Consider the following 27,946-nt stretch of genomic DNA (forward strand, 5'->3'; position numbering starts at 1 on the left):
GTCAATGAAATATATTAAAACATAAAAGAGTTGTTTACTTTTATTATCAATGATATACGTTAAAACAAAAAATCTGTACTTATATTTTTTTCCAACTACATAATGTATAAAGCGTATTTTCAAGGATAACATAAACTATTGCTTCTGCAATTTTAAGAACTCTGTCATTTTTAACTGCTTTAAATGGTCCAGTATCATTCTATCATATTTTCTAAAGATATGAAACAGTTGTATTTATTCATTGTAAAGAAGTTTATTGCGGGCTGCAGTTAAGTTTATTGAGGGGCTGTTTGAAAAGGTATTTATTTATAGCCACGACCCGACCAAAAACGTAAAAAACACGTTTTTGGATCTTATTTTCTCTCGCTATAACCAAATTTGCCTCGCTATAGACGGTTATAGTTCAATAGAAATTTCACGGGACATCTAATGTATCTCGTTATAAGCGAAACCTCGTAATAACCGTGTTCGTTATAGAGGGAGTATACTGTAATACGTTTACAGTTAATATTACAGTTTATAAGATAATATTATGATACATTAAAGTAGAGACACTGTTATACTTGTAATACCTTCTACGAATAACTTTTACAAACACATACGTTTACAAGAGAAGAGCCTAGTAGAGGTAAAGAATCCATAATAGACTATATACTAACAGAAAATGAAAACCGACAGAAACTAACCGTTGTAAGAGTACAACGTGGACCCGAAATAAACGGCGACCATATTTGTTGTCATTCGGCTTATATTATTGTTCCATTCTACTCTTCTATGTCTTATCTAGTCCTTGATGCTCTCCACTTTGCATCTACGTCGTATATCTGTACTTCTAGCTCTGTCCCATAGTGTTTTATCATTAATTTTTTTAAGTGTTTTCATCTCTGCTGTTTTAAAGATTCTTTTTGTCCTCTCTGTGTCAAGTCGTGTTTCTGCTGCGTATGTCATTATTGGTCTAATGACTGTTTTGTAAATTATGCCTGTCATTGCTTTGTGCAATAATATAAAAAAATCCTGAAAGTTAAAACATCTTTGGGCTTTTATAATTATAAACTAAATCACAAATACGGTTGCCTCTAAACTGGAGTCATTTTATCTTAAAGTTATCAGTTTCTTATGTGGTTCAGTTGACTTTAAATATACTACAACAATGTGTTTATAAAAATTAGTATTTTAAAAATTGTAACCGCACTCTATGTATAGTAAGTAGTCAATAGGTCTAAATTAGATAAGTGACTTCTTCTTCTTCTGGTGCCTATCCGTTACGAATGTTGGCAATCATTCTGGCAATGATAATCTTATTAGCTGCTGCCTTGAAAAGCCATGTAGTGGATGCCGCAAATCAGGTCCTCAAGTTCTTGAGCCAAGATATTCTTCTTCTTCCGACGTCTCTTTTACCATTCACCTTTCCCTGCAAAATGCATTTTAACAGTTATATTTTCTTTCATTTCTTGTGATGTGGCCGAAATATTCTAATTTTCTTCTTTTCACCGTGCCCTTTATTTCCTTCTCTTTATTAAGTTTTTGGAGTATTTTGGCATTTGATATTTTGTCCATCCATGATATCTTAAGAATTCTTCTATATGTCCACATTTCAAACGCTTCCAGTCTCTTCGTTGTTGCTTCCGTTAGAGTCCAAGACTCTACTCCATATAATAAGATGAAGAATATATAACACCGGAGGAGTCTGAGTTTCAGTTATAAATTCAAATTGTGTGATTTGAACAGCTTGGACATTTGGATGAACGCTGCCCTTGCTTTTTCTATTCAAGCTTTTATTTCTTGGGAGTGGTCCCACTGCTCATTTAATGTAGTGCCAAGGTACATGTATTTTGGCACACGTTCTAAACTTTTTGGTTAATGGTAAACTGAACCCTCTCAATTCTTTCTTTGCTGATTATCATGACTTTAGTTTTAGAAGTGTCAATTTTTAGTCCTTATTTGCTACTAACGTCTAAGTGACTATTGTTCTATAAAGGTGACAACTGTATTCTTTATTTACCACGTAAATTCATTTTTTAAGAATTTTACAATATCTACAACATAATCCATTATTCTAAGGGTATACATACTAAATATTTATGTTTATGCGGATACGCCACTGATTGATGGAATTTGATGAAATGTATATATTTTATGACTTTATTTCGGTTATCTAATATGCAACAAATTAATTACTTGAAAGTAACACGCGTACTGTCGTTGACACTACAGTTGGCTAACTTTACTCAATGTCACGGTTGATACGAAGGCAATCAGAAGATTTTCAAGCGATTACAGTCGGTGTTTAGGTCTTGTAAACCTCATATTATAAACTGCACCTGGTACAGTATTTTGACCAAAATTAAATGATGAGTGAAAATGAGTCACCGTCTTCATTTTCTTGTCTGAGTTTAGCTTTTATAGACATGGAAAAAGCATGTGATAAAGTGCAAAGGCCAAATGTATGGGAAAGTCTGAAAGGTAGTTATACACCAGACAAAAATGATAAGAGTTATTCCGATTTCTGTAGTAAGTAGAAATAGAAACGTCAAAGTACAGGGATTTTAAACTGAAATATTAGTTTAGAAAGTCCCAATATTAAGTAAATTATATTATAATACCTACCACAACAAAATAGCTTCAGAACAATATGCCGAATATTGTGAATTTTTTAAAAGAAACTCTATATTGTGAAATAGAAAAATCTATTCTATCTAGTCACAAATTGTAAACTAAAAATTGACATCTCACTGGTAATCATCACTATGCTTTTTTAGAAAATATAAAAAAACTACGGTTTTTATTGTTTTATTATTAAAATTAAATTTTATTAATAGTTGAAACCGTAATTCGTTGTTCTTTGTTCTTTACGAGAGCCATTTACATACAAACCACAATTTTTCATCGAGTTTCTACCACACCAACTATTTTTTCTTGAAAGAAAATAATTCTAGTCAAGTTTTCCTCTACTTTCTTTAATTTTAAATAAGTGCTTTAAGTGGAAAACTTTTGCACCCTGATTGGTATTCACGGGACTAAAAGGAGACTTTTGAACTTTCTCTTATTCTCACGAAGGCAATGCCTGATCGGAAACTTCATGAGCCCAACAGCACAAAGAAAAAAAGGGTTTTATAACTTTCAAAGAATAAAAAAATTTACGAGGGCCAATATTTTTTGTCCGCTTGCGTTTGATAAAATTGATGTAGAAAGAGGGCCATTGAATATGGCTTTTACTAAAGATAACAAGAGAACTGCTCACCCATATATTAAAACTTAAATAAAGAATGCAGAGTACCTAGTCGTTCAATATTTAACTGTAGCTGCCGCTAGAAATTGTATACTATGATACTGTTTATACTGTTGATTATATATATATATATATATATATATATATATATATATATATATATATATATATATATATATATATAAATACTGAAAAAGCGATAAACGCTTGTCATCAACGCTGATCAAATAGAATACAAAACTCAAATATTTGGGTGTGCAGCGGAAGATAGGACAAAGAAGTACTCCTTTTAGTAAACCAAGCTTTCGCAAATCTTTATTTGCATCATCAGGGTGCTACAATAAACAAAATTAGTACAAAATACAGAAAAATAATTAATTTTGCATCGTACACTAATTGAGGTTAGTTGTCGTGATGTTTATCAAATGAAATGAGCAACTCATTTGACCCCTACAAATGATGGCGAAAACTATCCAAAATTGTTTTTAAGAAAAAAAAACGTTATTTAACAAATACATATTTAAAACACTTTAAAACACATATACATGAATACTTAAATAAAATTATGTTAAAATAATTACAGAACATGTCATAAAATAAAATTTAGGTTATAAACTATCTTATCAGAAACAAAAGAATTGGTTGTGAAGGTGAAGGTAATAGTATACCTGATAGACGCTGAACTTCTTGAAACAGAAAAGGTAAAAAGACTTACTTTAGAAGAAGTAGGAGAGGTATTGTATATCTCATATATAATGAAACTTATATTGTTGATGATGAATTGTCTGTATTAGTAGATTGAAACTTTTTGGGAGGTGTGACCTATATAAGAACCTTTACAGCCCAAACAATTAAGTTTGTAGACAAGTTTGTGTGAGTTGCTCATTTCATTTGATAAACATCACGACAACTAACCTCAATTAGTGTAAGATGCCAAATTAATTCTTTTTCTGTATCTTGTACTAATTTTGTTTATTGTAGCACCCTGATGATGCAAATAAATATTTGCGAAAGCTTGGTTTACTAAAAAGAGTACTTCTTTGTCCTATCTTCCGCTGCACACCCAAATATTTAAGTTTTGTATATATAAAGTGTTAAAAAGCTAGTGCATACAGGTGGAAGTAGTGAATTAAAGAAAAACCATCAGAGACAAGTCTGAATAATTTTAACAAGTATTTACTAAATTATTATATAACTGAGCCCTAATCATTCCTACGTGTATTTTGATAGATAAAAACTTAATTAGTGACAAGACAAGAAATTAAGTATTAAAATAAAAGCCACATAAACTTATCACACATTTCATATCCGCGCGTAGAATAAATTAGATTAGAATTAGACAAACAACTCCTACAGCAGCGTTGGAAGTCCTGCTGAATCTACCACCACTTCATATCTTTATACAGGGCGAATCCAGATTAGTGATGCACAGATTAATCCATAGTCAGCGACATATAAGCCAGATGCATGGTGCTGACAATAAAAAGCTAATCGAGGAGTTAAAAGCCGATATTGTGATGGAGCAAACTGTCAATGCAACAGCTACCAGATATAGCTTTAACAATTAAGTTCACAATTAAGATACCAGGCAGGAAAGACTGATGGCTACACGGATGGCTCAAAAACATCGAAGGGTGTGCAAATGACAAATCAAGGGATACATTTCTCAGTAAGTCTTCCTAAGGATGTGACAGTTTTTCAGGCGGAAATAACGGCAATCCATCACTGCGTGGAAGAAATAGAAAGACAGGAAAGAACGTTCCATTCAGTTACCATCTTCACAGATAGTCAGGTAGCACTTAAGGGACCCAATTCTGTAGAGGTCAATTCTAAGCTAATATGGGATTGTGTGTATGCCCAAATAAACTAGAAGACCGTAGCAAGATTACGCTAGCCTGGGTACCAGGGCACGAGGGTCATAAGGGGAATAAAAAAGCAGATGAAATGGCCAAACAAGGCACATCAATGCCATTCATTGTACCAGAACCGTTCTGCGGCATTACAAAGACAGTAACAAGAACGGTTACAAGGAAGTGGGTAGCTCACAAATCTCTGAAATAGTGGAGGAATTCACCAGCACAAAGACATGCGAAATGGTTACAATATAACAAATAAATAATTACAGAACATTCGCTAAAATATACGGCAGACCAAATAAGTAAAGACAGGAAAACAGTCAAAGCCATAGTAGGTCTTCTAACAGAGCACTGTAAGCTGATGATGGGTTTATCAGATGATGACCTGTGTATATTCAGTCACCTCGAAGAAGAAACATCAGAACACATTCTTTGTCAGTGTGTCAGTGTGACAAATAGCTATATGGAAGCTACAGTCTCGAAGCTATTAGACTATTTGAAAAGGATCAGGCTAGAGAATGTTATCTAGGACTAGAGGACCAGAATAGATCTAAAAACGTCTCATCGGAATAGGCCAAAAGGCCACCTCTCTAAATCTAACATCTAACGTCTAGATTAGAATTAAATTAAAATAATAAATAATTAATAATTGATATCGTAATTTAAATGTTTTAATAACATAGAAAAAATGAATAGAAGTGACAAAGGAACAGGAACCCAATTAAATACAGATGAAGAAAGGAAACGCAACAGCCAGGATAAATATTGTGAGAGAAGTAAAATTGTAACGATGCTGTGATCGTTTAACAGTTCGAACCGTGGGAGTGTCAATATTTGCGCATCCACTTCTACAACGTGATGGCGAAGTGGGATTCAGAACGGCTATTTAAGGCGTGTGAATAGCGGAATTAGACAGTCTTGTAGCTAGCGCTCTAGGCTCCCTGACTAGCCGGTGTAGTGAACCTGCGAGCCATCCCGGACAGAGAGATTTCCGTATTAAGGATCATACTCTGTCCTTAACCAAGCGGAACCCATCGGTACCGTGTATTGAACATTACCGTGGATCTGCACAGAGCCAAGCCGGACAGAGAGATTTCCGTATTGAGGATCGTACTCTGTCCTTAGCCAAGCGGAACCCGTCGGTATTGTGTATTGAACATTACCGTGGGCCCGCTATTTCATTTCTTTATTAGTAATAATTAGTTTCTTTTCTTTTATAGACGTTCGCCGGGGAATTCATTCATCGCGGGACCCAGACGGGAACGTAGAATTCATTTTATTTTTGTTTTATAAGTATACAACGTAGAATTCCTTTTTTATTTTTCATTTATTGTATATATACTAAATAGATTTATTTTTATTTCAAACCTGTGTTTTACTGAGTCTGTCGCCCCGAAAGAGCTACCCATCACAAACTGGCGCCCGAGCAAAAATTAATAACATGCCGAGTTATTATGACTCAAATATATACTCCAATATTTCAAACTTGAGTATTATGACAAAGCGAATACCTTTTAAAAACGATATGGAAAGATATTGAATAATAGGAAAACATATTCTACATACTCACTTCACCTTCTAGATCATAATCATTCTTTTAATGACGAATTTCAAATTCTTCACATGCAAAATAAAGGGCTTAAGCTAACTTTATTAGAATCTATAGAAATTAACAAATTAAAAAACACAGACACAATTCTGAATGACCAACTTGAGACAAATAGTTCTCCCCTCCTCAACCTATTTCGTTAAAGACTTTAAATTGTAAACACATCCAAGAATAGATCACTTGAGAAAGGCACTCTGCCGAAAAAGTTGTAGTGATAGAATATTATAATAGACAATTAAAGAGACATTAAAAACACGGTCCATTTAAATTTTTATTATTTGTTTTCAGTCTTATAATCGCTAAAAAAATTATTATTTATTGTTGTCTTGTATATAACATTTTTTTTTCTTATTTCAGACAGCAATGGATTTTTTCTCGTCAAACTGCGCCTGTATGAAGGGACGTAAGCGACCCGTGATCAACTATGAATATTCCGATAGTGATTCGAAATCCGTGTCCGATATCGAACTTCGGGCTTCTAGTGAACCGCCGGAAACGAACAAAAAACCGAAGCAGAAAAACTGCTGGAAAATAAAACGGTGTATACCGAGAACGGTGCTCAGATGGTTCGGGCAAGACGAGGATATGAGTATGACGAAAATCGAGAAAAGTAAGTAGCAAATATAGTCTTTTTTTAATTTTATTGGAGTACACAAATATATTCCTACAAAAATAATAAGAAAGTGTCGTAGTTTACATGTATATTAAAACCACAAGAAAACCTGACTGTAGATCTAGGATTTTTGTATCTGGAACAAGATACCAACAAAAATTATGTGTGCAAAACAACATTGCGAACTTAAATCGAACCATAAACCCACTAAACTAGTTACGTTGACATATGTATGCCAGCCCGTTGATCTACAGAGTAAGAATCTATCTAGTAATAAATTTTATAAAAATTTGCAAACGTAATATTCACGATTTTATTTCTAAACATTTAGTTTCTGTTGTTTCGATAAAAGACCACTCTTTGTTTAACGTGATTACATCAGTTATTATCAATTCCACTCACAAACTTTAGTCGAGACTTTACATTAAAGGTGGATTATCTCAAACTTCTGCTGGCAGGGCGTCGTATTTTACATTATTTGAATGGGGAAACCTAGCCAGGGGATCAAGTAGCGCTTAGGTTCGTCTGCTACGGCGACACTTGAATACTAAACAACCCTCTACATTGAAACTTTGTTAGTGAGATATCACCTCAAAATAAAAATTATTAATTTAGATTTTAATCAATTATGACTAATACGGAGCTTATAAATTTTCCAAATAATAGCCTGCTATATTGGCAGTGGCGCACACAGAATTTTCCTAGTGGGAGGTTGGTTGGAGACCGAAATTTTTTTATGCTCCCTCCATTTTGAGTCCTTAAATTTGGGTTCTAGTTTAATTTGTATTACTAAAGATAGCAGTGCCAAAGATTCAGGTATCCTGCCTACCAACTAAAACTACCCTCTCTTACTTGTAAACAATCGACTGTCGCACGTACCGTACCCCGAAAGTGGGATGGTCGCTTTAAGACTGTTCTGAGGTTCGTCTGGTTGGTGTTTTTCTTCTTCTTCTTTCTTTTTAATTACTGTTTGAGTGTAATTGTGAACACTTTTCCATCTCTCGTTACTTCCCGTCATGTTCACGATCATCTTTCTCACAGTCACGGGGTTCATACCTATTTCTATATACATTATGTTTCTCTCCACTGTACATCTATTACACTCCAGTATTGTGTGAATAACAGTGTCGGAATATTCGCAGTATAGACATTTATCTGTATCTGTCTTTCTGAACCTATAAGGATACGCCCTAAAACAGACAATCTTTTTTTTGGAATGAGATAAAAAGATTCGAAATCGAATAGGGAAGGTGTCCCTAGTACTGTTGGATTCAACCTGAAGGCAGGACAACACAAGAGCGGCACAGAGTTGACACGAAATCCGGGCCACCATCGTGCGCCCCTGTCAGGTCGCCTACCAACTAAAACCATCTCCTCTTCGACGCTGAATATCCCCGGATAAGTTCATTAGAGAACGAAACATGGAGACATCCTACGCAGTCTGAAAGGGTGTTCTTGTAGAAGGTCTTAGGGCTTGTCCTACGATGTATACCTAATAACGGCATACACCTAGGGGAGGATATGGTTAATTTCCGGAAGGAAAATGGGAAAGGGGTTAGGAAAACTGATGTTACTATAGAATGAAGAAGAAGAGGAAGATGAAACAGAGAGAAAAGTCTACACATTTAGTGTCTTTGGTTACCTGTCGATATGGAAGCTGGTTCCTATCGGAACAAGATTAGGACAGATTAGTTTTTCACTGTAGTTTTCGTTCTAAAGGAGTTCTTGTCGCTGAGTACCAAGCATGGGGGGAAAGTGCATTACAAGTTGTGTGGGGTAAATATGCGCAAGTAATTTTTTTACTATTGTTGTCTATTTAATTATTATTCTAATATGTGTGACGTATATATCCGGTGTAGCTGCTCTGGGTATATTAACTCAAACAGAATTAAGAAAAAAGGTTGTTTATAGGTAACAGGTGTATCTCCTATAGGTATATTCAAAGCAGAAAAAAGTGAGATAAAGATAAACTTATTTATAGGTATCCCCTTGTGTGGTGCGAGAAAAATCTCTGTCACCCGGCTTGTTCACCCCTTTCAAGTATGATCTTTGTTTTCATGATCTCCGTTATGTGGTCTATTATGATTTTGAAGTTCTGTTTGTTGATCATAGCTATCTGTATAATATTGTTGGGCGTTGTCAACCCTATCCTGTTACGAAGCCTATTTTGTTCGGGGACGAAAACATTACACCAGAAGATGCAATGCTCAGAGTCGTCCCTTTCACCGCATGTAGAGCATATGTCATTGTTGGTTTTCTTGATATCGTATGTGTAAGACCTAAAAGATCCACGTCCGGTCAGAAATTGTATAAAATAATAATTCACTCGTTTAAACTTACAGCTGTACCAAGCGACCACACCATGGATTAGCATTTTGGTCCATTGAGCTTTTGTAGTCTGTGCCTCCCATTCCCTCTGCCATTCTGCTAGTAGTTGCTCTCTCACAGTCGCTCTTACCTGGGGTAACTGACCGTTCCGGTTATCATATAACATCTGCCGTTCTTTGGCTAAGAGGTGAATGGGGAGCGTACCAGCGATTGTCTATAGGGAAGGGTAAAAGTGGTTCGGTACGCATGAGATTGCAAATTTGTATATTTACTAATCTATAAAACTGTTAGAGTTAATTTTTAGAAAAAATATTGCTTCGGTATTTCAAAATTGATATTATAATTAGGACGTTCTTAATAATTTTATTCCCCTTAGTATATTCTAATGAAGGGTAAATTTATGATCCCCCTGCAAACATTCGGTTAAGAGATAACCGCGCGGAGGTGGATAACATTCTCTCATATGTGAATATTACTTCACATTTTGAACTCGATTCACAAAATAGGGGCCTTTCTCGTAACTCATCATGGGGACTGGTCGATATTTGAAAATTTTCTGGAGGAATCCATGTAGAAACGAGGAATAAGACGAGACGGATGCTTTGAATATTTTACATTTTGCGATTTGGGAGAAATGTTCCGTAGATTAATTTATAACGTTTTGGGTAAATAGATTAAGGTAAAGGTATTTAAGTATTTAATAGGAGTAGATACAAAATTTAGTATTAGACACAGTAATTCATTGAAACTGGGAGGAAGTATACTAGTTATTATTTAGTTTTAAGTATTTTTCGTCGCATTCAGATCTATTGAATTACAATAATACACTTCTCCAAGAAATTAACGCACCACTTCAATAAATCAATTTTATTTCTAAACAGGCAAAAAATAAAAAATAAAACTTCACCAGATTTATTCTACATTTTATTAGTAATTATAACAATTTGTCTAATCATCAGAAAATGTTGAAGTACAGGAGAAAAAAAAATAAAACGGAAGATTTTAAAAAATAATGATAAAGAAAAGTAAACTAAAATATGAAAAAAGTCTTAATAACGAGTGTTTCCACCTCTACTACTTATAACAGCCTCACATCGTTGGCCCATACTTAAAATTAATTGCCGTATTTCATTTTGGTCTAGTTCTCTCCAAATCTGGATCAGTCCTATCCCTATACTTCCTGTAAGTTGTTTGGTTGGATCGGTGTCGCTCTTAATCGCCTACCAAGGATATGCCAGAGATTTTCAATCGGATTTAAATCCGGACTATGTGCTGGCCATTCCATAGTGTTAATTTCTACCTCTTCTAGATAATTTCTGACGATCTGTGCAGCGTGAGGTCTGGCATTATCTTGCATTAGTAAGAAATTTTCACCGATATAAGGAGCGAATGGTACTACATGTTGCCCCAGGATCTCCAATATGTACCTTTCAGCTGTAACAGTTCGATTTTGTATGACCACTAGGTCCGTACGTGCGGACAAAGAAATACCACCCCACACCATATATAAACATTACAATGGAAATTTTTATTAACGCTAATAAAATATTTTAATATTTCAAAGTGGTGGGTTAATTTCTTGGAGAAGTGTATATGTAATAGAAAATAATTTTATTAATACGCACAACATGCTATTAATACCTAGGGTATTTTTATAAAATACAATCATACGATTAATTAATTACCATTATTTTAAACAAAACTCAAACTTAGTATTCGCTCCGTGCGTGACCATGGTAGGGGTACCTTGAAACGATGCCAGCGTGCGTAGCGGCGAAATATGACAAAATTGGACACTATCTTTTTACGCATAAATTTTATCAAAAATGTGTGCAAATACATGTTGCGTATTTTTGGTTGTGCTAATAATAGCAAAAATAGTAAGTGTAGTTTTTATAGGTTCCCAAAGATTACATAAATTAGAGAAAAGAAAAAGATGGATCTGTGCTATTAATATGAAAAAGGAAATATCACGTAACCTCATTTTTATGCAATTGAAATATTTAAATAATTTACCTTAAATGATATTTTATAAGGCTTCAAGCTAACTGCATTGTGCCTGATGACTTTAGCTTTTATATCATAACTTTTACTATTACTGTCCAGTTTTTAATACTACATTTATTTCGTACATAAACTGAAAAAATACAATTAAAAAGTTAATTATTAATAAATGTCAATTTCGCCTGTATTTAACAATGTCAAACATATGTCATTAATGTCATATGTTTAACCTGAAAATTGGTAGGTTAAAAACTGTCAGATGAAGGCGGTAGGTGTTGCGTCAGTCACGCACGGAGCGAATATACAACGGTCTTAACTGCTCTGGAGGACCTGATGAACAATGCTTCTCCATTCACTTCTGTTGTGTAATTTACTTTTCCAGTCCCTCACCTTCACGTGCATAAGGTCTTTCTTCTGTTTATTAACAGGTTAAGTGCCATGAGAGGCCAACACGGACTCACACATAAAAGTTATATACGGGCCGCGTGATCTAGCAGGAAGTAACAATTGCGTAATTATATTTTTTTGTTATATATTCAGAGTAAGAACACATTTTAGGCAACATAAGCTTTATTTTCATAAAACAAAACGTAATAACATTAAATCAAAATTGTATCCAAAGTACTAATTTAATTTTTTGTCACGGAATGTATAACAAAAAACAGCCAAGGCAATAGAATTTTTTACAGCCATCACATGACAATGAGGTGTTGGTTCAAGTTGATTGCTTTTCTCTGTGCTACTTGCCTTCTTTCCTCTTCTACCATTTCTGCGTAACACGTTGTAGATCGTCGTCTACCTGCACGACCAACATCGCTGAGTTTGTGACTATTTTCCATAATGACTTGTGTGATAATAAAATCTCCTAATAGACCCCGAATTACCTCTTCCTCGAATTTGGTAATTGTCATGCTTTCATTGGCAATGCTTTGATGCGCGACATAGGCATTTATAAGTGCTTTGCCAGTCGAGAGCTCTATCGATAATTTTCTGTATCATGTTATTCCTTTTTCTTCTTTAAGTTCCATCTTCTATCGAAGGTTGGAAATCATCATGGCTATGCGGACTCTGTTGACTGCGGCTCTAAAAAGTTCTGCACTACTGCATTCAAACCCTTAAGTTTTTGAGCCAGGATATTCTTCGTCTTCCCACATTTCGCTTTCCTCAAATTTTGCCTTGCATAAGTTATTCCTTTACGTTGTAGCATTTCAAATCACCTTGTAAAAGTTAAAACACCGAAATATTATTTCAATCCTTTTGCGTCGCCGAGAATTAATAATTAGCACATTTTAAAGTTTGTTTATATATCACAGATGCATGTTTCTTCGGTATTTTTTGATCGAGAGCCACTTTAGGATATTATGCGCGTCAAATAAATAGGAATTTATCCGTATAGGTTAAGTTTATACCAAGTTGAACGAATGATTTTTAAAAATTACTCACTCTCAGTAAGGCCGGCCGCTGTTAAAGGCGTTTAGTTTTATTGGAGTCCGAATTTTTCTTGAAATTCGTAATTTTTTCGTTTTTCGTCTTTTATCATAGGAAAATGTGTAGTATTGTGGCAGTTAATTGTGCAGTAAGTGGAGTTAAGCAGGTTTGGAAGAGATTTTGTTGAGAACAGATGGCGGTGTGTTTAGTCGGAAAAGAAGCCGGCAAATTTATTGACAAAAGTCAAGTATACTCAATGTAATGTGTCAATTTTGAAAGAGTAATCATTACTTTTTATTTTTATGTCGTCTATCATCTGAGATATGTGTAAAACGGCGTTTACAACAACTTTGAAAGATACCCACAGGTGTTCCAGTTTTTAAGAAAGCCAAGTTTCAAAGTTTGCGTCCAGTGCCCAACTTCCAACCTCATTTTGTTTGTCTTAAGCTATTTGATACTATCTTTGCAGTTTGGAGATGCATTTATTTGTGTTTGCATTGTAAGTCCAGTTCAACCCCAGAAATTTATAAAGGAGAAGAAATAACATTCTAGTGTCATAAGGTACCGTTTTATTGTAAATTTTTTTCATGTAGAAATAAACAATTTTTATTTGTAACATTATAACATTTGTAAATTGTAACCACATAAATTTTAATCTGCTTTCAAAAGTGTAAAGCCTATTTTTCACTTCTAATTTTTTCCGTTAAAATTTGACGCCCAACGTGGCTGGTATGTTTTAAATCAGATAGATTCCTATTTCCCTAAACCATTTTGTTTATTTCTTTTAAACAAGTTCTTAACCCCTTTTTGTGTTTTTTTCTTTCATCCAGCAGGAAGATTCTTCTAAGCGGTGTCCATTTTAAATAGCTTGAGAACCTTCTTGTATTTTGTTTGTCCAGGAGACTTATGTAAGTACCCCCTTTGCTTTACTTTTTGGTAGTTACGTTGTTATTTGATCTGATATATCAATAAAGCTTTTATATTTATTATATTCGATAATATTCTTTGGAATCATGAATGTGTTGCTTGTGTGAGTCCATTTCAAAAGGTAAAAGAAATAATAAATTAGACTTACTCACAATCAATTTAATTTAACTAATCAGACGACCGGTTTCGCTTTCTACAATATGCAAAGCATTAGCTTATGTGTGTGCTTAGGGTGTGCAATTATATCAGCTTGTAATTATCAAATTTCTTTGATAAAGTTATGTTGCAATATGTGGCAAATGGTTGTAAAGTCCAATATATAAAGTTAAAAATTAAAATTGAGACACTCTAAGACACACAGAAAACACTTAAAAAAAACGGGGGGACGAAACAGACATTAAATTTAAAAAAGGGGAGGATTTTCTCCTTTCCTCCTCGTTTTTTTTTGTAAGTGTTTTCTGTGTGTTTTCTGTGTGTCTTAAAGTGTCGCAATTTTAATTTTTAACTGTATATATTAGACTTTACAACCATTTACCACATATTGCAACATAACTTTATCAAAGAAATTTGATAATTACAAGCTGATATAATTGCACACCCACACAATTTGTACATCTATTCTTATTCATTGTCTCACAACTGTCACCTTCCAAAACAAAAATAAAAATCTCAATAAATAACACACATTTCATAAATATATCTCCAGAATAAATATAAATAACTTTAAAGAACTTAATGGTATAGAACATTACTTTCATCAAACAAACAATTACATTTACCTATCTCTACTTCATTGGATAAAATCTGTCTCCTCAAGAACTTCCCCGTTTACTGTTAAACAATTACAATAGTTGACTTGAGTTTTCCAATCAACAATACAAGATAGTTTGAACCATGTTTTTTCAACCATCAATTAATAGAGTACCGGCATCATTTATTTAACTTTGTATCGTGACCTGAAGATGCTTTGCATATTGTAGAAAGCGAAACCGGTCGTCTGATTAGATAAATTAAATTGATTGTGAGTAAGTCTAATTTATTATTTCTTTTAACTTTTAATATTCTTTGGCTTTACAACATCACCGCGTGCCTTCTGCATTGTCATTATTTTGTCAGCGAATTTGGTACTAATCATCAGCAATAATAGATATTACAGATAGTGCATATTTATTTAATTTTTATTTGATGGTTAATAAGATTAATTCAAATCAAACTAAATAAGTAACCTATCATATTTACACCCATAACAAAATAAAAATGAATCCTTATTGGAGTGTTCTTCCTGACAATACCCTTTCTAATTGCCACGGAACTTCTCCTTGGGGTGATACAAAATAATCTGTCATGGTATTTCGTGACTTAATATTTATCCATCTTGCCTTGCTGACTGATAAACGTCTAACTGACTGTAGTGGTTCATTAATCTCTTTCTGCACATTTTCTTCATCTCCACAATCTACATACTCGGGAGATCAATAATAAGTTATATCGGTTGTTCCTTTAGTTTTGAGCATGCAATAATTATGGAGAACCACACATGCTTTTACATCATCAATAATTGTTTGCTTGAGAATTCGCCATCTGGCAACTAAAATTCCAAACGTGTTTTCAATAGTTCTGCAGGCCCTCTTCCTCCTCCTAAGTGCCTTCTCTGTTGAGGTTGGCGATCAATATGGCAAATTTCTCTCTGTTCTGGGCTTGATGAATTAATTCATTTCCTCTTGTGTGGGTCCAATCTCTGATGTTTTGTAGCCAAGATTTTTTCTTCCGTCCCATTCCTCTTTTACCTTCAATCTTGCCTTCTAATATTATCTCTAGCTGCTCAAATTCCCTATTGCACATTATGTGTCCTAGATATGACGTCTTTCTAATTTTGATAGTGTTGACCAGATGAGGGCGTGTGTTCATTGCTCTCAGTACTTCTTCATTCGTAGTTCTGCTGATCCAGCTTATTCTTAGCATTCGGCGGTACATCCACATTTCAAATGAATTTAATTTGTTGACGTCATACTGTTTTAATGTCCAGGTCTCACAGCCATATAGAAATAGAGACCACACATAACACTTTAGTGTTCGAAAGTCTATAATTAAAAATCTGTTGTTTCAGTGTCAAGTTGTTATTTGCATACGGACGTATTATGTATTCTTTAAGGGGGAATGTTTCACAAGCAACGAACACATAGGGAAATTTAATATCAATTTATTATAAATTTAATAAATTTAATAGGGAATTTCAAAAGGCAAAGGCACGTTTAATGTTTTGGATTTAAGACGCTTACCAAACAGACGATGTTTAAAAATACCCCCATCACTTTGGGATCCATAGGATCCAATATCTACCAAAGTAAACACATGCTTAGCATCACAAGCTGCAATAAACACGATACTAAAAGTTTTCTTATACATTAAAGAAAAGAGAGTTAGTTTTTGGAGGAGCTTGTATGTTTATGTGTTTGCCGTCTAAGGCGCCTATGCAATTGGGAAAATTCCAGAGATCAAAAAAGCTCTTGGCAATATGCTTCAATTTTTTTTAGAAGGACATCTTAGATAGTTTGAAAAAAGTGCCTCCTATATTGCATTACAAGTTTCATAGATGATTTTGTGAACTGTTATTAAGCCCATTTGATAATACCATGTCGAACTTTACATGCTTTCCCCTGTGATAGGTATCTGTTGAGGAAAGTGTTTTGTTTGAATAATTTTGAGATATTTATCTAACAGATAAGATAAATTACTTACTGCAATGTTATGGGAAGCCTTTCTTTTTCTGATATTCTGTCTTTTATTCTTCTCTTGGAATTTTTACTTTTTACAAGACCTAATAACTCATTAAATACTGGAACAATCATTCGTGTATACTTGAAAAATTGCTTTGCATCTGCTGTCTTCATCTTTAAAAAAATGATAGGCATTCTCTATTTTTCGTTACGATTTATGGGTCTTGTTTTATAACGTCTTGGTCGCCTAATTATTGTCCTTCGAGTTTTTTCCAATGCCACTGCATACAACAGCAATCCTACAGCACCAAAGAGCATACATTCGTGTATTTCATAATCCATTGTAACACGCAAAATGGATAAATATTACAAATAAACACAAATAGTTTATTTATGATTATAATGTAATAAGAATGTAATCTGTATAACATAAGAATTTGTATCATTTAATAGAATTTCAAAAGTAAACTACATTAAAAAGCACTTTTGCCAGGAAAACACAGTAACTTTTCCTGTAAGCCTTCTAAATTTTCATGTTTATACAGAAATCGTCTACACGGTCTGTAAATATTTGAGAACTTTTGTTTACAATTCGTAATTTATAGTCTACTCAGCCGATTCCGAGCATAGAGGTCAAATATTTCTTACGTATTTATTTTTCAAGAAAAGGCAAAATAAATAGACACTAACGATTATTTTAAAAAAATCGAAGGTTTTGGAATATATCTGGAGTTTTTATCAAAGATTAAATTTTATATGAATATTTTTGTTTTATTTGTACCAAAAATTGCTTAATCTAAATAATAGAATTGTAGGAGTTACTCTGTTGAAAAATAAAGAAAAGTTTTTGCCAAACACTAACCAAGGATAACAGAAAATTGTCATAGTTCATTCAAATGCAAAGATAGTAAAGAAAGAAGTAAGAGTACGTCTATATATATCAAACTTATTTATTGAACATAATTCATAGATCACAAAATAAACAAATACAATTTGGCAGTTTGTTAACACAAAAGATGTTTCTCCTCTGATTAAGATGTTTTCCCAGAACAACTTAAACATCATGGAAAATTTTATGATATTTCACCAGTCAATGAAGAAATATAAATTTTTAATGTCTTAACCATGGACGTATAAACGTCCATGGTCTTAACTTTTAATAGTGTACGCGAGATATGTGGCATAGTTCTGACGGCGAGATAGGCAGCCGTGCGCAGTATGAAGTTCATTCTTGTTGAAATTCTGAACCATGTGAAATAGTGCTCGAAGTTAAAGGTTCTTTTTCATAGTAAAAACGTTTTTTACATCGAGAAAAAATTGAAATTTATTGTATTGTGATATAAGATATCTGCTTAGGTAAGTACTAAAAATTAAGTCTCTCGAAAACCCCAAAAAGGGTTTGTGCTATATATGGCACACTATAAAGTTATGATGACTCATTAATTGTTTTTGTAGATATGGATCCGAAACTCTCTTATGGTATAATGAATGCAGTTAGAATTCCATAGTACTAATAGTGAAGAATCAGATCTTTCCGATGAAGATGGCACAAATGAGATGATATTGTGTCAAGATAGTGACAATGAGGAGCGTGAAAATTTACCAAGCAATGTCAAGGAAACTGTCATTTCTGCCACATCCTCAGATTCCTCAGATGATACCTCTTTGTCTGAAAGACTACGATATAAAAGGAAGAAATCTCATAATTGGGTGAAAGGAAATCTGAGAAGATCAGAAAATGATACAAAATTTACTGGTTCTGAGAATTTACCTTCTTCGATTTTACAATTAGAAACTCCGGTCCAAATTTTTTAAGTTTCTCTTTTCTGGTATTCTTATAGAGCATATCACAGACCAATCAAATTTATACTCAGTGCAACAACGTCCAGATAAACCAGCTAATATAAAAAAATATTAAATAGAACAATTTATAGGAATTACTATTTACTATTGTTCTGAAGCTATTTTCTTGTGGCATTTTAAATTAATTACTATTTAACTGGGAATAAGCCACAATTAAAGGTTAAAATACGTTTATTGACGTTTCAATTTCCACTTCGGAAATCGTTCTCAAAATACAAACATTAGTTAATGTTTAACTAATGTTTGTATTTTGAGAACGATTTCCGAAGTGGAAATTGAAACGTCAATAAACGTATTTTAACCTTTAATTGTGGCTTATTCCCAGTTAAATAGTAATTACTATTTACTATTTACTTGTTCTGAAGCTTGTGCTGAGTGGTATTTCGGGATTCAGCTATGACTTTAATTTGTTTGCTGGTTCCCAAAGTAATATTGTACCGCTAGGAGTACCAAATCTTGTATGAGCAGCAACGTGGTTGTCAAATTAGCAGATTCGATACCAAAACATCAACTTTACAAGTTTTTTTTGACAATTGATTTACCAGCATACCCCTTATGATATATCTGACCAAAGAGGGTATTTTATCTTTGGGAACAGTAAGACTTAATCGTGTTCCTGGAGTTGTGATGCCTGCTGAGAAAGAAATGAAGAAGCGCGGCAGAGGTCATATGGTAGAGAAAATAGCCAATATAGACAGTGTGGATGTCAGTGTAGTGTCCTGGTTTGATAATAAAATTGTTACTACAATGTCAACATATGCTGGAAGTGAACCAAAGAGAGAAAAAGAAGATTTTTCAAACAAGAAAGTATACATAAAATAATACTTTGTCCTAACAGTGTCCTAATTTAGAACAACTACATGAGAGGTGTAGATCTCCTTGATTCCATGTTAGGATTTTATCGTATAAAAAGCAGGTCGAAGAAATATTATTTACGAATATTTTTTCATTTTATTGACATGACAGCCGTGAACTGTTGGTTATTAGCCAAAAGAGGGAAGAAATTTGGTTTACCCCTTTTGGATACCAAACTAGCAATAGCCGATGCTCTATGCAAAGCCGGAAAACCAATTAAAGACAACAGAGTAGGAATACCTTCAAGTAATAGCATTCAGCAGATGTACGAGAATAAACGAAAAAAAAGACCCACTAAAGAAATACCCCAAGAAGAGATCCGTAAAGATGGGCTTGATCATTTTCCCTATTGGGATAAGAGCACTAGGTCAAGATGCAAATTTCCAAGCTGTACAGGGAAAACATAAATAGTGTGCACAAAATACACAATACCACTGTGTATTAATAAAGAAATAAACTGTTATTTTGTATGGTGTATACTGTAGCATGATGTTTCATTTTTGGCACCAAAAATTTTTTTTTATCAATAAAGTTTTCCTCGTAGCTAGATTTTTTTCAATATTTTTACGTACAAATAGAATTAGAATTCTTATCTGAGAATTTATTTTTGACAAAAAACAAAAGATCATGCGGTAAAGGGTTAACTGAATAGGTTGAGGAGGGAAAAACTGTTTTTCTCAAGTTGGTCATTCAGAACTATGTCTGTATTTTTTAATTTGTTAATTTCCATAGATTCCGATAAAGATAGCTTAAAGCCTTCATTTTAGATGTGAAGAATTTGAAATTCGTCATTAAAAGAATGATTATGATCTAGAAAGTGAAGTGCCTATGTGGAATCTCTTTTTCTATTATTGAAAGCCTTTTTATGTTCAGCTATACGTTTGTTAAAAGTTCTACCAGTTTGACCGATGTAAGTTTTTGGGCAGTCGCCACATTTAAGTTTGTATACACCACTGTGTAAATGCTTTTCATTTTGGCTCTTGTTGTTTTTAATATATTTGCCTAAGTTGTTGTTTGTTCTAAAAACTGGTGTTATTCCTTTCTTTTTATGTGTTTGACTATTTTTTATTTTCATGGCATTATTAAGTGGTTTTTGATTTAAAATTTTATTAATTGTTTGTTGATATGATATGATTGAAATGATATTTAATTCTATCTCAAAGTTGTATTTTGACATCAGTTGTAATTTCTATTAATCCATGTAACATGCTGTGGTAGGCTGCCAATTTATGTTGTGTCATCATTGTTTAATTTATGTTTTGTCATCATTGTGTCTTACACAACTTTTTCTGCTTTCCACATGATCTCTCCTAGTAGGATACATTATATTTGACGTAATTGAATCATTGTTAAATTAAAATTAGTTATTTACATTATTGCTCTCTTGTAGCATAGCTCCGAAGATGTCTTTGTATGCCGAAAGCGCTCAGCTAGGAATTAAGATCTTTGACACACTTCAACAATACTTCCCCTTTTTCAACTTTTGATATTGAAAATACCAAAAAATCTCTCTGCCACAAAATGTGTGTTAAGCAGTGTAATTAATAATAATAACAATCACATTTATTTATTATTTGGCGATTCCTAGTTATCTTTGATTTATGAGTGTAAACTCCTTGAATTTTATATAAAACCTAAAACTTTCTTGGTGACGTTTTATGTCTGTTAATTAAAATAGATTTTTATCAAGTAGCAAGGTTTTGATTTAAATTACCTTTGGAAATATTACAACTAACACTGATGGCATACAAACAAAAGTAATTATGGAAAAATATATTTCCTAAGATATTTTCCAAAAAAATAGGCTTTCCATAAATCGCAGCCTTAGTTACCAAACAATTATCATCTATCCTATTAACGTCAGACTACAATTCACCGAAATAAAACGAACTTATTCTTTTTTTCCCTTGCTAAATAGTAAAATAAACATCGACATTATACTGTTTCCCTTAAACATGCCAAGCAATTTCATTCAGTCGTTTCTTTGTTGGTATTTTCTCTAAGGCTGGTAATAACGATCTGGGGAAAGTGTAAATAAACAGTTTGGGTCTTAATCCGATTGAGTTGAATTAGAAATTAAGAGAACGTATGGTAAAATAAAAAATTAGGGTGGTAAATTCATGTCGAAATTACTGCAATGGTATTTTTACTTAAAAAACGATTTAAAATATTTGGAGATTTTATTCCACCTCGTTAAACCATCCAAATATTGGAATTAAATGTAATTTACTATTTTTAATGGAAATAAGCCGTAATTTAAGTTTAAAATAAGATTATTTTTTGGTGTTTCGATTTCCACTTCGGAAATCGTTTGTAAATAATTTATCAGCCTAGTAAAAATGACACTTAATACCTATACCTTTAAAATTGCTTGGCACAGTCACATTTCAGATAAATTTACGGTTGCAAAAGACTTGATACAGTGAGATCTTTGATCCACTACATTACTCAACTTAGTGTTACAAACTGTAATCACAAAATGAAGCATAAAGGTGAAAGACACAATCATGAAAAATGAGCACCAGTGCATGGCTTTTACTGGTTATCTAATGATCTTAGCAAGAACTGCTAAAGAATTAATAAGAGTGGTGAAGAAAATAATAGAAGAAGCAAAGAAGTACGGACTGAAGCTAAATGAAAAAAAAAATCAAATATATGATCATGGGAGGGACAGAAGAAAAAAAAAAGATATTACTGTGAGGTCTGTAAGTGGTACAAGCTGTAATTTTAAAAGGGTGGACAATTTGAAATACCTGTGTGTAGTTAGTATTCGATGAAAATAGAAAAGAGAATTGAGAGTTCAATGCCAGAATAGCGAAAGATAATAAAAAATTAGCCAAAATTAATTCAAAATGGCTTTTTAGACAAGTCAATCTCCGAATATATAAAACAATAATTAGAGCTACAATAGCATATATGCCTACGAGGCATGGACATTAAATAAGTAGGAAGGGTATCCTAGGAAAGATACCTGGGTAACGCAAGGAAGAAAATGGGTAAGAGAAAAACCAACAACGAATTAATGGTCTTGTGCGAAGAACCTACCATCACCAGGTTCGTGAAGTCACAACGGATTAGATGGTTTGAACATGTAGAAAGAATAGCTGTACCTATAATTATCCCCTTATTATTATTTCTTAATATTGTTTCTTGTCTCTTTCTGCGTTTTACGTCGTTTTACGTCCATGAGGTCCATGATCTCTTGCGGTATCCATTCTTTTTTTCTGCTGGGTTTTATGAGCGCGATGTCGTCTTCATGTCTTCTTCTTCTTAGCCTTCTGTCGTCCACGTTTGGACATAGGCCTCTCCCAACTCGTTCCATCGGTCTCTGTCCTGAGCAACATATTTCCAATTTGTTCCGGCTATTCTTTTAATGTCATTAACTCGTCTCATTTGTGGTCTTTCTCTTGGTCATTTACTTTCGTAAGGTCTCCAATGTTGTATTATAGTATTCCAACGTTGGTCTTTTTATCTAGCAGTGTGGCCCGCGAAGCTCTATTTAAGTTTGGCAATGTTTGTTGCTATGTCCTCGACTTTTGTTTTGGATCTTACCCAGTTGTTCCTCTTTTTATCTGACAGTCGTAATCCTAACATTGCTCTTTTCATTGTTCTTTGTGTTGTGGCTAGTTTATTCATGTTTGTCTTGGTTTGGGTCCAGGTTTGACATCCATATGTCATGATAGGAAGGATGCATTGGTTGAACACTTTGCTCCTCAAGTATTGCGGTATTTTGCGGTTCTTAAGTATCCAACTAAGTTTTCCAAATCCTGCCCATGCTAGTCTTGCTCTTCTAGTAATTTCCGCACTTTGGTTCTCTCTGTCAAGTCTCAGGATTTGGCCTAGGTAGATATATCCTGGATTTGTTCTATCTCACTGCCATTTATAGTTATACGTCTGGGGTCATCTGTGTTTGTCATTATTTTTGTTTTTTTCATATTCAATTTTAAGCCGACGTATTGGGAGCTGGCTGCTAGTACCCCCATCATAATTTCCAGTTCCTCGAATGTGCTCGCTATAATCACTATGTCGTCCGCGAATCTGAGGTGGTTTAACTTGTTGCCATTAACGTTTTTGCCATAGGTGGACCTCTTCATGTTAATAAGTTGTTAATAGGTTAATAGGTAAAATAGGTTGACGTCTTCATGTATCTTTGTTAATTTCGTTATTAGAGCAGTTCATGTTACTTCAACGTCTGTCTGTGCAAAGTTCTCTAGCACTCTTATTTTTTTCTCAACCTTGATATTTATTTCATTTTTCTTTTCAGGGTTCTTCAATTGTAAGATGTATTTTTCTCTTGACACTTTTTTACTTTTAACTTTAAGAAACCTTTTTAGTGTAAAATACATTATAACTCGATTGTGATCGCTATGAATGTTAGTTTTATACTCCTTTGTAAATGATGAAATAATTAAAGCAAAGATAGCTGTCGCGAATGCACAATTAACAAAAAAGCAGAATAAGTGCTGTGCATTATACGCTCAACAACAAAGTAAGCATTTTACGTAAAATAAACTAAACTATATAAATTACAAATTTTCATTTTCAGGAATTTCAGGATAAAGAAAAAATGCTGATTGATCTTGTAAATAGGTGTATGTTCATTTCAAGTCATTTCCTTGTACCAATAATTTAAAAATTTAATAATATCCAGTTTTATCATTACTTGTAATTTCAAATACTTCAGAATATGATTTAAAAAGTTTCCTATTGACTTTCAACAACCCAAATATTTCTCGTCAAGATTTATCCGTGATTCACTCGAAAACCCCAAATCTCGAGTCCTTTACAATTGCACAAAACGTCGTAAAGTATATCTTAACCCCTACGAGTATTTACTTTCAACCCCCAGTCTTCTCAAATAAATTAGATCAGAATCTGAGGTAGGAAATCGATAAAATCCCCCGATTGTTTTACGTGAACCTCGTTACCGGCAAAGCAGTAAATTGGTCATATATCCTCAGTAAATTCACAAAGGATTAGCCTTTAAGTTACCTAAAGGGAATTATATATTGCACTAGTACTGAGGACGGTATCAAAACGGATGTGTATAAGACGAGAGACGGGTTACTTTGATCCTAAGTAAAATATGACACTATACCGGAAACTATATAGAGAATGGATTTTTAATTAATTTTTTAGCCACTTTTGTTGTTTAATTTTTTATAAAGAATACTTACTTCTAATGATATACCACAGTGCACTCTAAATAATCTACTCGTAAAATGAATTTTTAATATTTAGTATTATTTGGTCTCGAGGACATTAAATATACACCATAAATTTTAGAATGTATATTTGATGTGTACGACACCAAGTCCCTGCTGGACATAGGTCTTCCTAGTAGATGTCTAACTTTCCTTTCAGAGCTGAAGTGACGTCACACGTCGATCGTCAAGCGTACGTATCCTCATGTGTCAAGGCCACGCCCCCCTCGTGACGTAGGAACGTGCCTAGTGTCTCGAGGCCACGCCCCTCGACCAATGGTAACGTAGGAACGTACCTCGTGTCTCTAGACCACGCCCCCCGGCCAATGGTGGCATAGGAACGTCCCCCCATGTCTGGCTGACCAATGGTGGACGTCCTCGTGACGTCGGAACGTGTCGTCGACCAATGGCAGCATAGCAGCGTCAGTGGTGGGAATAGCAGGCCAATGGTGGCATAGGAACGTCCCCCCATGTCTTGCTGACCAATGGTGAACATCCTCGTGACGTCGGAACGTGTCGTCGACCAATGGCAGCATAGCAGCGTCAGTGGTGGGAATAGCAGGCCAATGGTGGCATAGGAACGTCCCCCCATGTCTTGCTGACCAATGGTGGACGTCCTCGTGACGTCGGAACGTGTCGTCGACCAATGGCAGCATAGCAGCGTCAGTGGTGGGAATACCAGGCCAATGGTGGCATAGGAACGTCCCCCCATGTCTTGCTGACCAATGGTGGACGTCCTCGTGACGTCGGAACGAGGACGTCGACCAATGGCAGCATAGCAGCGTCAGTGGTGGGAATAGCAACACCCCCAGCGACCAATGACAGCTTAGAATTTGAATAAACATGAAATGGCGGTATAGCGATGAGGGACCAATGGTGACATAGTAACGCCCTCCTCGTGACGTTAGAACGTTTTCCTCGACCAATGATGCCACAGAAACGTGTCCTCGACCAATGGTGGGCATCCTCGTTACGTTGGAGGCCAATGGTGTGCATCAACGTCCAATGAAAAAGACGTGCATCGACTAATGGGGGAGTCGTACCACAATATTAACGAAAAGACGCCCCCCACTCCCCCATTCCCCCGAAAAGACGCCCCCCCAATAATAACGAAGCTACACGTCAACGTAACCAATGAGAACGATGTTCCTACGTCACCATTGGTCGAGGGGCGTGGCCTCGAGACACTAGGCACGTTCCTACGTCACGAGGGGGGCGTGGCCTTGACACATGAGGATACGTACGCTTGACGATCGACGTGTGACGTCACTTCCGCTCTGAAAGGAACGTTATACATCTACTCTTCCTCAGCCTTTTCCATCTCTCTGTTTTGTGCGGCTTGCATCCAGTTACTGCTAACACGCTTCAGGTCATTAGTTCATCTGGTTGGTGGGTGTTCTCTGCTCTGTAGTGCTTCTGGTCTTGATCTCCAGTCAACAATACGTTTTGTACATCGATGTCTCGCTCAATTCCATTTTAGCGATGGTATTTTTCTGATAGCGTCTGTTGCTTTTGTTCTACAACGTATTTCTCCGTTTGGGATTCGTTCTCTCAGAGAGACACACAACATATGGCGCTCTATATCTGTCTGAGTCACGCGAATCTTGTTTACCGTATAATAAAAAAAATAAACATTTGTCGCAATATTTACTTGAATTAATACAACAGCTCAATCTGAGGTCACTTACAATTTACTAGCAAAGAACAGAGAATGACTGTCAGTGAAACTCTCATGTATATCGTTAACTATGTTGGAAAGAAGTGGTCCAAGGAGAGACTCTGAGGGAACTCCTGAGGTCATATTAATGCGATAAAAGAGAAAATGGTCTATTTTAACAATCTTTCTTTGCCCTGTTAAGTAACTTAAACCAAGAGAGAAAGGGTTCACCAATTGAAATCCTTCTGAACTTCCGAGGTAGCATATCGTGAAACACTACCTCGAATGCCTTTGAAAAGTCAGTGTACTCAACCTCTTACAATTACCCTGTCTCCTGATTAGTGCAAAATGGATGTTAATATGTGTTAACATATTATGGGTGTAAGTTTAACTTAGTTAACCTTCGAGGTCTACAGTGGAGGTATGAAGTCGAATATAAAACTCTCAAAAACATTAGGAATGAACTAAGAATACTTATGGGGCAATAACTAGTCACCGAAGACTTATAATCCGACAAGAATATTGGCATCAAAAAGCTTTTTTGTCTAAAGTCTGGAAAGATTCCTGTCTTTAGTAAGTAGTTAACGATATAGTACAGGGGTCGAGCTACAATTCTTTAGAATTATTAGAAATATAATAGAGACTAAAATTGGTCCTGGATCCTTGTGAATATCTGGACATAAAAACTACGTATAAATTGCAGAGATTAAAATATAATGTTTTGGAATATGGATAATGGAGAATGATATTTCATGAGTGGGTATATTAACATGTTTATATAAATGAGTTGTAGAAAATTTACATTTATAAAACATTAATGCGAAGTATTATGACATATGGGCCTGAAAATTGGATCATAAACAAGAAAAACAGCAGTAAGATAGTAAGTAGCAACAGAGATGGAATGCCTGCGAAGATGCTGCAGAGTAACAAGAATGGATAGGAGAAGTAATGATGAAATAAAGTAAAGAACATCAATAGAAACAGACATACTAACATATATAAAACAACAAAGACTAAAGTGGTATGGACATGTAAGAAGAACTAGCGACAGCAGATTGATAAAGAGAATAACCGAATGGAGCCCCATAGGAAGGAGGAAAAGAGGACGACCCCGAAAATCCTGGAGAAACAAAGTAGACGACGCCATGAGTAAGAGAGGCCTAAACGATGGAGACTGGGACCACAGAGAGAGATGGAAACGGTTGAGCGAGGGAAGGCAGTGAATACTGTACAATCCCTGAATATATATATATATATATATATATATATATATATATATATATATATATATATATATAAAAAGACTTAACTGGTATAGACACCTTCAGAGAATGCCTGAAAATAGATGGCCAAAAAAAATAGAAGAATGGACTCCGCCAACTAGAAGAAAACGAGGTAGACCAAGACGATCCTGGAGAGACGATGTCGACGATGCAATGACCGCCAGAGATTTAACAACTGAAGATTGCTTCGACAGAAAACGCTGGAAATTAGGATGCGAGAAGCGGCGCCAGCTGTAGAAGACTCGCTTGTTATATATATATATATATATATATATATATATATATATATATATATATATATATATATACAGAAAATTTTTCCAGCTAGCTAAGCTCAGAAGAAAATGTAGATACAACTTTTCGCTTGTTA

At 34.6% G+C, this 27,946-nt stretch overlaps 1 protein-coding gene across 3 annotated transcripts in view; it reads left to right on the top strand.

Annotated features, from left to right (window-relative positions):
• rdgC (retinal degeneration C) overlaps positions 1-27,946 on the top strand; it is a 445,875-nt gene that overhangs the window by 167,128 nt on the left and 250,801 nt on the right. For all 3 annotated transcript variants that reach the window (XM_072536987.1, XM_072536994.1, XM_072536978.1), the window contains one exon: positions 7,052-7,304. In XM_072536987.1, the coding sequence (XP_072393088.1) occupies positions 7,058-7,304 (247 nt within the window). In that variant the 5' untranslated portion in view covers positions 7,052-7,057. The remainder of the gene's footprint in view (positions 1-7,051; positions 7,305-27,946) is intronic.

This window comes from Diabrotica undecimpunctata, chromosome 1, assembly GCF_040954645.1.
Source record: "Diabrotica undecimpunctata isolate CICGRU chromosome 1, icDiaUnde3, whole genome shotgun sequence".
NCBI classification, from domain to species: domain Eukaryota; kingdom Metazoa; phylum Arthropoda; class Insecta; order Coleoptera; family Chrysomelidae; genus Diabrotica; species Diabrotica undecimpunctata.